At 38.5% G+C, this 12,183-nt stretch overlaps 1 protein-coding gene across 2 annotated transcripts in view; it reads left to right on the top strand.

Moving 5' to 3' along the window:
• The window catches only part of ACADL (acyl-CoA dehydrogenase long chain), a 49,779-nt gene that overhangs the window by 19,115 nt on the left and 18,481 nt on the right, over positions 1-12,183 (top strand). The window contains exon 9 of one of the 2 annotated variants that reach the window (XM_066233867.1): positions 1,714-1,834. The exons of the other annotated variant lie outside the window; for it this stretch is intronic. Within the exon in view, the coding sequence (XP_066089964.1) occupies positions 1,714-1,764 (51 nt within the window). The 3' untranslated portion in view covers positions 1,765-1,834. Of the gene's footprint in view, positions 1-1,713; positions 1,835-12,183 lie in introns of those variants that run through there. 2 annotated transcript variants of the gene reach the window in all.

A 12,183-nucleotide genomic window follows, 5' to 3' on the forward strand; every position in this document is an offset into this window, starting at 1 on the left:
TCCGGGTGAAGTTAACGATCACATGTTTATGGGGGTACCTTTGCTTTCTATGTGTATTAGCTTTTCTAGAAGGATTTAGCTGCCTAGGTTCAAGCACAGAGAAAGTGTGATAATGGTGTTTAATTAAGTTTGGGTTTTGCCAGAAAGTTTAAGGTATTTTCGAAAGAACTCAGTGTATGGTGGCCATAATCACTAAATATGCCAACCAAATTTTAGACCCTCTAGTGTCACCTTAAATGAAGGAACAGTTTATAAACAATGTAGTCACCACATGGGTAAAACATTTACCAGCAAAAATCCTGGATTTGGATATCAACTTGAACCGCTTTAAGTAGAAAGACTTGGCTGAAAGGCCTTGTGAAGGGAAAAGGAGAGAGGAAATACTTTGGTAGTTTTTTTAGAACCAGCATTATCAAAATGAAGTTCATTTGTTCAAATTCTGTCACAGCTCCTTGAATAGTTGTAATCTAGGAAAGTTGTATTATCCCTCTCATAAATATTATCTTATTTGCAAGATGTGAATAATATCACCTCTTAGAGTTAATGCAAGGATTAGATGAGATAATATACCTAAAGTGCTCAGAATATTCTCTGGAAAGTAAACACTGATTAAATTACACCCCACCCCCCCCCCCCGTGTAATGTCTTCCTCCATTTGTTCCAATAAAGGGAGTCTTTTTTTTTTTATCAACTTCATGCTCCCTGTCTGAAGCAACTCCATGCATTTTGGGATCTATTTTGCTTACCTATATGTTCATCAAGTTAACTTTTTCCATTCTGAAAAAAATTTTTTACAACCTAACTTTCTTATTGACATAACAGATTAAATACAGTTGTTCTGAATCTCTAAAAACAAGGCACACTTGCCTGGCCAGGTGGTGGCGCAGTGGATAGAGCATCAGACTGGGACACTGAGGACCCAGGTTCGAAACTCTGAGGTCACCAGCTTGAGAGTGGGCTCATCTGGCTTGAGCATGGACACCCTAGCTTGAGTGCAGGGTGCCCACTTGAGTGGGATCATAGACATGACCCCATGGTCACTGGCTTGAGCCCAAGGTCACCAGCTTGAGCAAGGAAAGGGTCACTGGCTCAGCTGGAGCCTCTAGTCAAGGCACATATGAGAAAGCAGTCAATGAACAACTAAGGTGCTGCAACTATGAGTTGGTGCTTCTCATCTCTCCCTTCCTGTCTGTCTGTCCCTGTCTGTCTGTCTATCTCTGTCTGTCTCTCACACACACACACTAAAAAATTAAAATTAAAAAATAAAAACAAGGCACACACCTAATTAAGAAAACATTTTAAAAACCAGTATGATTTCAATAAAAAAATGGGAAGAGGACATGAACAGACACTTCTCCCAGGAAGAGATACAAATGGCCAACAGATATATGAAAAGATGCTCAGCTTCATTAGTTATTAGAGAAATGCAAATCAAAACTACAATGAGATACCACCTCACCCCTGTTAGATTAGCTATTATCAACAAGACGGGTAATAGCAAATGTTGGAGAGGCTGTGGAGAAAAAGGAACCCTCATTCACTGTTGGTGGGACTGTAAAGTAGTACAACCATTATGGAGGAAAGTATGGTGGTTCCTCAAAAAACTGCAAATAGAACTACCTTATGACCCAGCAATCCCTCTACTGGGTATATACCCCAAAACCTCAGAAACATTGATACGTGAAGACACATGTAGCCCCATGTTCATTGCAGCACTGTTCACAGTGGCCAAGACATGGAAACAACCAAAAAGCCCTTCAATAGAAGACTGGATAAAGAAGATGTGGCACATATACACTATGGAATACTACTCAGCCATAAGAAATGATGACATCAGATCATTTACAGCAAAATGGTGGGATCTTGATAACATTATAAGGAGTGAAATAAGCAAATCAGAAAAAAAACAAGAACTACATGATTCCATACATTGGTGGAACATAAAAATGAGACTAAGAGACATGGACAAGAGTGTGGTGGTTACCAAGGGTGGGGGGGGGGAGGGAGGACATGGGAGGGAGGGAGAGAGTTAGGGGGAGGGGGAGGGGCACAGAGAACTAGATAGAGGGTGACGGAGGACAATCTGACTTTGGGCGAGGGGTTTGCAACATAATTTGATGACAAAATAACCTAGACGTTTTCTTTGAATATATGTACCCTGATTTATTAATGTCATCCCATTACCATTAATAAAAATTTATTAAAAAAAAAAAACCAGTATGATTTAACCTCCCTAGATATTATACACTATATTCCCTTTTATTTATGGATCAGTGACTTACATATATCAGATTCTCAATGACTGCCTTCTTCTAGACACTTAGAAGGTCAGGGAAGGTGGTGCAGAGACTGGAGATGGAAGCTCTCAAGGCCAGTGTTGTTCAATGTTCTGTAGTTCAAGCTTACTTTGTATAAGAATTAGTGGTCTCACTCAGAATGCCAGTACTCTCCCATTGGAAAATACTGCCATACATAATTTCTTCCTTTTTGTTTCTCTGAGCAAACATGTTTTGATTGCCTTCTAAAACTTTTGTGCTCAGCTGTAATTTCATAGGTATAACTCTGAAAATTCATACCATGGGCTCCCAGCAGTATGAAGGGAATGATGCCACTTGGTGTCATCATCTGACTTTTCCAAATGTACCCAAGGTGGAATTAGTATTTGCTTCTGAAATCCAGCTGACACCACTCATATCAAAAATGTTTATTAGCCTGACCAGGCGGTGGCACAATGGATAGAGCATCGGACTGGGATGTGGAGGACCCAGGTTCGAGACCCCGAGGTGGCCAGCTTGAGCGCGGGCTCATCTGGTCTGAGCAAAAGCTCACCAGCTTGAGCCCAAGGTCACTGGCTCAAGTAAGATGTTACTCGGTCTGCTGAAGGCCCACAGTCAAGGCACATATGAGAAAGCAATCAATGAACAACTAAGGTGTTGCAACGCGCAATGAAAAACTAATGATTGATGCTTCTCATCTCTCCGTTCCTGTCTGTCTATCCCTGTCTATCCCTCTCTCTGTCTCTGTAAAGAAAAAAAAAATGTTTATTAAAACACTCATGAATTTAGCCCTGGCCGGTTGGCTCAGCGGTGGAGCGTTGACCTGGCGTGCGGGGGACCCGGGTTCGATTCCCGGCCAGGGCACGTGGGAGAAGCGCCCATATGCTTCTTCACCCCCCCTTCCTCTCTGTTTCTCTCTTCCCCTCCCCCAGCCAGGGCTCCATTGGAGCGGGGATGGCCCGGGCACTGGGGATGGCTCCTTGGCCTCTGCCCCAGGCACTAGAGTGGCTCTGGTAGCGGCAGAGCGACGCCCCGGAGGGGCAGAGCCTCGCCCCCTGGTGGGCAGAGCATCGCCCCTAGTGGGCGTGCCGGGTGGATCCCGGTCGGGTGCATGCGGGAGTCTGTCTGACTGTCTCTCCCCGTTTCCAGCTTCAGAAAAATGGAAAAAAAAAACAACTCATGAATTTAGACCTATTCTGAATATACAATTCCTGTGTTTCTGGAATTCATATTAAATTATAACAAGATGACTATAATATTACCCAGATTGTATAGCTCAGAATGTCAAATGTGGTTTGACATTTCCTGGATATTAAATGTGAAGGAAATTGTATATGTATTATATGTATCATTTATATGTATATATTTAATGTATTATATATCATTTATATGATATGTATATAATACATATATATGTATATATTATATACATATGTACAAACATATATGTATTATAGATACTATATATTAAACATATATTATATGTATTATATACTATATATATGTATATATGTATTATATATATAAACATATAAAGAAAAAATTTAGTCTTTTTCAAAGCAGGTGTGGTTTTTGGGTTGCCTTCTTTCAAAGGTAGTTCACTAAAATTTCACTAGGTGGCAGTAGCATGCTGCTTCCACTGGTATGTTCTTGACAGGAATAGTATTGTTTTCCAAGTTAGTTTTGAGATTTCTGAGGTATTTATTCTGATCATCCTGTTTTATCTAAGTAAGTATCTTTGAATAATATTTTCATATTCAATCTAGAAATTGAATGTGTTCAGAGAAGATGAATGATCAATACATGCCTACACAGCCTATTTAGAGCTGGGTACACTATGGTTCTAGTTATTAAATTAAAATAAAAGACCTTTAAGCCCTGGCCAGTTAGCTCAGTGGTAGAGCGTCAGCCTGGCGTGCAGGAGTCCCGGGTTCAATTCCCAGCCAGGGTACACAGGAGAAGCACCCATCTGCTTCTCCACCCCTCCCCCTCTCCTTCCTCTCTGTCTCTCTCTTCCCCTCCTGCAGCCAAGGCTCCATTGGAGCAAAGTTGGCCTGGGCACTGAGGATGGCTCTATGGCCTCTGCCTCAAGCTCTAGAATGGCTCTGGTTGCAACAGAGCGCCACCCCAGATGGACAGAGCATCGCCCCCTGGTGGGCATGCTGGGTGGATCCCGGTCGGGCACATGCGGGAGTCTGTCTGACTGCCTCCCCACTTCTAACTTCAGAAAAATACACACACACACACACACACAAACACAAGACCTTTAAATTCCATATTATACTTAGATTTCAATGTATGACCACATAACAATTTGGGTTTTTCCCCCTCTAGTTTAGCCTTTAATTTTGAACATTTTGGCCCTTTCTGACCATTTGGATATATTTCACCAAAAAAAAAAAAAAAAAAAAAAAAAAAAAGCCTGACCAGGCGGTGGTGCAGTGAATAGAGCATTGGACTGGGATGCAGAGGACCCGGGTTCGAGACCCGGAGGTCGCCAGCTTGAGCACGGGCTCATCTGGTTGGAGCGAAAAGCCTATCAGCTTGAACCCAAGGTCGCTGGCTCCAGCAAGGGGTTACTCGGTCTGCTGATGGCCCACAGTCAAGGCACATATGAGAAAGCAATCAATGAACAACTAAGGTGTTGCAACGCGCAATGAAAAACTAATGATTGATGCTTCTCATCTCTCTCCATTCCTGTCTGTCTATCCCTCTCTCTGACTCACTCTCTGTCTCTGTAAAAAATTAATTAATTAAAAAAAAAACAACAACAAAAATAACCCAGAGGTCATCAGCTTGAGTGTGGGCTCATATGGCTTGAGCACAGGCTCACCAACTTGAGCGCAGTGTCACTGGCATAAGCGTGATATAATAGACATGAGCTTATGGTCGCTGGTTTGAAGCCCAAGCTTGCTGGCTGGAGCAAGGGGTCACTCACTCTGCTGTGACTGTGGCCCCACCCCCATCAAGGTACATATGAGAAAGCAATCAATGAACAACTAAGGTGACGCAAGAAAGAATTGATGCGCTTCACATCTCTCTCCCTTCCTGCCTGTCTGTCCCTGTCTGTACCTCTCTCTGTCTCTTCTCTGTCTTTAAAAAGTAAAAAAAAAAAGAGGTGTTCCTTTGTTTGTTTTTAAGATGGAGACCTACGATACAGGGGGTCCTCAGGTTACAACACAGTTCCGTTCCTATGACTGTCGTAACCTGAATTTTGGTGCAAGAACCACACCCTAGCCTGAGTCACTCACCTATCCTAACACAGTTGTAAGATCATAATCTAGAACATAAACACACAGCTAAGCCACAGAGAAAGGACAGAAATACACTGTGCCCTACCCTGTACAGCGTATTCTACCTCCGTGCCCACCAAACTAGTTCGCCCACGTAGACCGTAAGTACGATGCTAATGGTGTCAGCCAAAACACTCACTTCTCAATTTCTTAAAGTTTTTATGGGCGTGAACATTGTAAACTCAAAATATTATATGTTGAGACTGTCATAACATGAGGACCCCTTGTACTTAGGAAATGATAGGATTTCCATTTCTTTTCATTCTTACTTTCCATATATGATGGTCTTAGGATTTCCCATGGAATAAGACAATAAAACAGTACAAGTCAGATGTTAAATAATGATAATGATTGTGCCAGACACTGCTAAATAAATTCTCATTTTCTTCAGAGCAACTCTATATAGTAATTATTATATTTATCCTTTTATTTTTTTACAGATGACAAGATTGAGTTGTAGAGAGGTAACTAACTTACCCAAGATTACAAAGCTATTCTGACTCCAGAACCTAATTCTCTTAACCCAGACATTTCAGGTAGATAGACTTTTTCTTTTTCTCTCTCTTCACCTACATTCACCCATGTTCAATAAAATGAAAACTCACTGTTTTTTTCTAATGCAAGCTCTAGTATTTCCTTGGTGGTATATGCTCTTGATTCTAAGAACAAAAAATATTAGAGGAAAAAAAAAATAGAAAGGGGCAAAAATCACTTCTTTCTTACATTCTTCCCAAAAAGGGAATATCTATCTCTTAAGACCTGGAGTGTAGGATTAATTAACTATAAAATTAGATAGCATACCTAAGATGTTATATTTTATACTTCAGGCATAATATATAGGGTACAACTAATGAGGTTTAAATGGAATACTGAGTTAGGGAACTTTCCAAGGTGTCTAACAGTTCCGCAATTCTATGATTCTAAGAATATTGTCATTCAGAACTCTGAAAAAGACTTTATCTGGTCTACTTAGTAACTTCAGGGATTTTTTTTTTAATGCTCGCCACAATATTATCTATTAGTAACTGTTAATGAATGTTAGAAGGTACTGCTATGAGCATATTGATCATTCACAAAAAGCACCTTGCTAATGTGCAATTCAATTAGTAGCTGCCATTCATTAGAGAATAATTTCTAAAAGTGTTTAAGTGTCTGTGGTGAAAAGGGAAGACTGAAACTGCATAGTAACACCCAACTCAATGCAAAAAAACAGGTAAACATTTAATAATTTTATCTCCAGAGAGTAAATTACATACTCTTGGAAGCATTGATTCCTTCAGAGCTCTGGACTTCACTGAATGCGCTGACACAAGAATTCTAAATGTAATTTAACTGCAGCCTCTAGAAGCTCCCAACGTTCCCTTTGGAACAGCTCTCATATGAGAGAATTGGGCTTGGAGAGCTTGATTCTCCTACAAATAGTATGTAAATTCTCAGATGTGCCTTCCACAGGGTGCTGGTGGGACAAAAGTATCTTGAAACTTGACAGGTTCCCCTTTATTTTCCAAATGAAGTGTATTGAACTAAACAGGAAGTAGGCTCAGAACCAAGCCTCAGAGATTTTTTTTTTATAATTTTATTTTTTTAATGGGGTGACATCAATAAATCAGGATACATATATTCAAAGATAACAAGTCCAGGTTATCTTGTCGTTCAATTATGTTGCATACCCACCACCCAAAGTCAGATTGTCCTCTGTCACCTTCTATCTTGTTTTCTTTGTGTCCCTCCCCACCCCCTTTCCCTCTCCCATTCCCCCCTCCCCCCGCATAACCACCACACTCTTATCAATGTCTCTTAGTTTCACTATTATGTCCCACCTACGTATGGAATAATACAGTTCCTGGTTTTTTCTGATTTACTTATTTCGCTTCGTATCATGTTATCAAGATCCCACCATTTTGCTGTAAATGTTCCGATGTCATCATTTCTTATGGCTGAGTAGTATTCCATAGTGTATATTTGCCACATCTTCTTTATCCAGTCATCTATTGATGGGCTTTTTGGTTGTTTCCATGTCCTGGCCACTGTGAACAATGCTGCAATAAACATGGGGCTGCATGTGTCTTTACGTATCAATGTTTCTGAGTTTTTGGGATATATACCCAGTAGAGGGATTGCTGGGTCATAAGGTAGTTCTATTTTCAGTTTTTTGAGGAACCACCATACTTTCTTCCATAATGGTTGTACTACTTTACATTCCCACCAACAGTGTATGAGGGTTCCTTTTTCTCCACAGCCTCTCCAACATTTGCTATTACCTGTCTTGCTAATAACAGCTAATCTAACAGGTGTGAGGTGGTATCTCATTGCCGTTTTGATTTGCATTTCTCTAATAGCTAAAGAAGATGAGCATCTTTTCATATATCTGTTGGCCATTTGTATTTCTTCCTGGGAGAAGTGTCTATTCATATCCTCTTCCCATTTTTTTATTGGATTGTTTGTTTGTTTGTTGTTGAGTTTTATGAGTTCTTTGTATATTTTGGATATTAGGCCCTTATCTGAGCTGTTGTTTGAAAATATCATTTCCCATTTAGTTGGCTTTCTGTTTATTTTGTTATCAGTTTCTCTTGCTGAGCAAAAACTTCTTAGTCTGATGTAGTCCCATTCATTAATTTTTGCCTTCACTTCTCTTGCCTGTGGAGTCAAATTCATAAAATGCTCTTTAAAACCCAGGTCCATGAGTTGAGTACCTATGTCTTCTTCTATGTACTTAATTGTTTCAGGTCTTATGTTTAGATCTTTGATCCATTTTGAGTTAATTTTTGTACAGGGGGAGAGACTGTAGTCCAGTTTCATTCTTTTGCATGTGGCTTTCCAGTTTTCCCAGCACCATTTATTGAAGAGGCTTTCTTTTCTCCATTGTGTGTTGTTGGCCCCTTTATCAAAAATTATTTGACTATATATATGTGGTTTTATTTCTGGACTTTCTATTCTGTTCCATTGGTCTGAGTGTCTATTTTTCTGCCAATACCATGCTGTTTTTATTGTCGTGGCCCTATAATAGAGTTTGAAGTCAGGTATTGTAATGCCCCCAGCTTCATTCTTTTTCTTTAGGATTGCTTTGGCTATTCGGGGTTTTTTATAGTTCCATATAAATCTGATGATTTTTTGCTCTATTTCTTTAAAAAACATCATTGGAAGTTTGATGGGAATTGCATTAATTTGTATATTGCTTTGGGTAATATAGCCATCTTGATTATATTTATTCTTCCGAGCCAAGAACAAGGTATATTCTTCCATCTCATTATATCTTTTTCGATTTCCCTTAACAATGGTTTATAGTTTTCATTATATAAGTCCTTTACATTCTTTGTTATGTTTATTCCTAAGTATTTTATTTTTTTCGTTGCAATCGTGAAGGGGATTATTCTTTTGAGTTCCTTCTCAGTTGTTTCATTGTTGGCATATAGAAAGGCTATTGACTTCTGTATGTTAATTTTGTATCCTGCGACCTTACTGTATTGGCTTATTGTTTCTAGTAGTCTTTTTGTGGATTCTTTGGGGTTTTCGATGTATAGGATCATATCATCTGCAAAAAGTGATACCTTTACTTCTTCTTTTCCGATATGGATGCCTTTTATTTCTTTGTCTTGTCTGATTGCTCTGGCTAGAACCTCTAGTACCACATTAAATAAGAGTGGAGAGAGTGGACAACCCTGTCTTGTTCCTGATTTAAGGGGGAAAGCCTTCAGTTTAGTGCCATTTAATATGATGTTAGCTGATGGTTTATCATATATGGCCTTTATCATGTTGAGATATTTTCCTTCTATACCCATTTTGTTGAGAGTCTTAAACATAAAATTGTGTTATATTTTATTGAAAGCCTTTTCTGCGTCTATTGATAAGATCATGTGGTTTTTGTTCTTTGTTTTGTTGATATGGTGTATTACGTTAACCGTTTTACGTATGTTGAACCATCCTTGAGATTCTGGGATGAATCCCACTTGATCATGATGTATTATTTTTTTAATATGTTGTTGTATTCGATTTGCTAGTATTTTGTTTAGTATTTTAGCATCTGTATTCATTAGAGATATTGGTCTGTAGTTTTCTTTCTTTGTGCCATCCTTGCCTGGTTTTGGTATGAGGGTTATGTTGGCCTCATAAAATGTGTTTGGAAGTATTGCTTCTTCTTCAATTTTTTGGAAGACTTTGAGTAGAGTAGGATCCAAGTCCTCTTTGAATGTTTGATAAAATTCGCTGGTATAGCCGTCAGGGTCTGGACTTTTATTTTGGGGGAGGTTTTTAATTTTTTTTCTATTTCTTCTCTACTGATAGGTCTGTTTAGGCTTTCTGCTTCTACTTGACTCAGTCTAGGAAGGTTGTATTGTTCTAGGAATTTATCCATTTCTTCTAGGTTGTTGAATTTAATGGCATAAAGTTTTTCATAGTATTCTACAATAATTCTTTGTATATCTACGGTGTCCGTGGTGATTTCTCCTCTTTCATTTTGGATTTTGTTTATATGAGTTCTTTCTCTTTTTTCCTTGGTAAGTCTTGCCAAGGGTTTGTCAATTTTGTTGATCTTTTCAAAGAACCAGCTCCTTGTTCTATTAATTTTTTCTATAGTTTTTCTGTTCTCTAATTCATTTATTTCTGCTCTGATTTTTATTATCTCCTTTCTTCGGCTGGTTTTGGATTGTCTTTGTTCTTCTTTTTCTAGTTCCTTAAGGTGGGAAGTTAAGTGGTTCACTTGGGCTCTCTCTTGTTTGTTCATATATGCCTGAAGTGATATGAACTTCCCTCTTATCACTGCTTTTGCTGCATCCCATAGATTCTGATATGTCGTATTGTCATTTTCATTAGTCTGTATATATCTTTTGATCTCTGCACTTATTTCTTCTTTGACCCATTCATTTTTTAAAAGTATGTTGTTTAGTTTCCACATTTTTGTGGGATTTTTTTCCTCTTTTTTGCAGTTGAATTCTAGTTTCAAGGCTTTATGATCAGAAAATATACTTGGTACAACTTCAATTTTTCTGAATTTGCTGATGTTGTTTTTGTGACCCAACATATGGTCAATTCTTGAGAATGATCCATGTACACTGGAGAAAAATGTATACTCAGTCACTTTGGGATGAAATGTCCTGTAGATGTCTATCATATCCAGGTGCTCTAGTGTTTTGTTTAAGGCCACTATGTCTTTGTTGATTCTCTGTTTGGATGACCGATCTAGAGCCGTCAGCGGTGTATTGAGGTCTCCAAGTATGATTGTGTTTTTGTCAGTTTTTGTTTTAAGATCAATAAGTAGCTGTCTTATATATTTTGGTGCTCCTTGGTTTGGTGCATATATATTAAGAATTGTTATGTCTTCTTGATTCAGTGTCCCCTTAGCCATTATGAAATGGCCATTTTTGTCTCTGAGTACTTTTCCTGTCTTGTAGTCAGCATTATCCGATATGAGTATTGCTACACCTGCTTTTTTTTGGATGTTATTTGCTTGGAGTATTGTTTTCCAGCCTTTCACTTTGAATTTGTTTTTATCCTTGTTACTTAGATGAGTTTCCTGTAGGCAGCATACAGTTGGATTTTCTTTTTTAATCCATTCTGCTACTCTGTGCCTTTTTATTGGTGAGTTTAATCCGTTTACATTTAGTGTAATTATTGATACTTGTGAGTTCCCTATTGCCATTTTATATCTTGCTTTCTGTTAGTTTTGTGTCTTGTTTGATCCTTCTCTTTCGTTTTTCTATCTTTTGTTTTTATTTGGTTGTATTCCATACATCTTTCCTCTGTTGCTATCTTTTTTATCTCATGTGCTTCTGTGGTGGTTTTTTCAATGGTGGTTACCTTTGAGTAATGAAAAGGGTCCCTACCCTGTTCATTGTAGTGAACTATTTTGTGAGTACTTTTGCACTCCATCGTCCTTTGCTACTGTTAATCTCCATCTTCTCCCCCTCTTTCTTTTTGTTGTTGTCACAGTTTAAATTTGGTTTTATTGTGTTCTTCTTGGAGCTTTTACTTGTGGCTCTGTTTTTTTTTTGTTCTTTGTATCTGATTGGAGAACCCCCTTTAGTAATTCCTGGAGTGGGGGTTTTCTGATGATAAATTCCCTCATCTTTTCTGTATCTGTGAATGTTTTTATTTCTCCTTCGTATTTGAAGGATAGCTTTGATGGGTATAGTATTCGTGGCTGAAAGTTCCTCTCTTTCAGGACTTTAAATATTGGGGTCCACTCTCTTCTAGCTTGTAGAGTTTCTGCTGAGAAATCTGATGATAATCTAATGGGCCTTCCTTTATATGTTGTATTCTTCTTTTCCCTGGCTGCCTTGAGAATTTTTTCTTTGCTGTTGGTTTGTGTCAATTTCATTATGATATGCCTTGGAGTAGGTTTGTTGGGGTTAAGAAAACTCAGAGTTCTGTTTGCTTCTTGAACTTGAGGCTTTAGTTCTTTCCACAGGCTTGGGAAGTTCTCATCTATTATTTGTTTGAGTATGTTCTCCATTCCATTTTCTCTCTCTTCTCCCTCTGATATATCTATTATTCTTATGTTATTCTTTTTGATGGAGTCAGATAATTGTTGTAGGGCTATCTTATTTTTTTTAATTTTTGAGTCTCTTTCTTCTTCTCTCTCTTGTGCCTCAAGTTGTTTGTCTTCTATTTCACTAATC

Source organism: Saccopteryx bilineata, chromosome 5 (assembly GCF_036850765.1).
Source record: "Saccopteryx bilineata isolate mSacBil1 chromosome 5, mSacBil1_pri_phased_curated, whole genome shotgun sequence".
NCBI lineage: Eukaryota > Metazoa > Chordata > Mammalia > Chiroptera > Emballonuridae > Saccopteryx > Saccopteryx bilineata.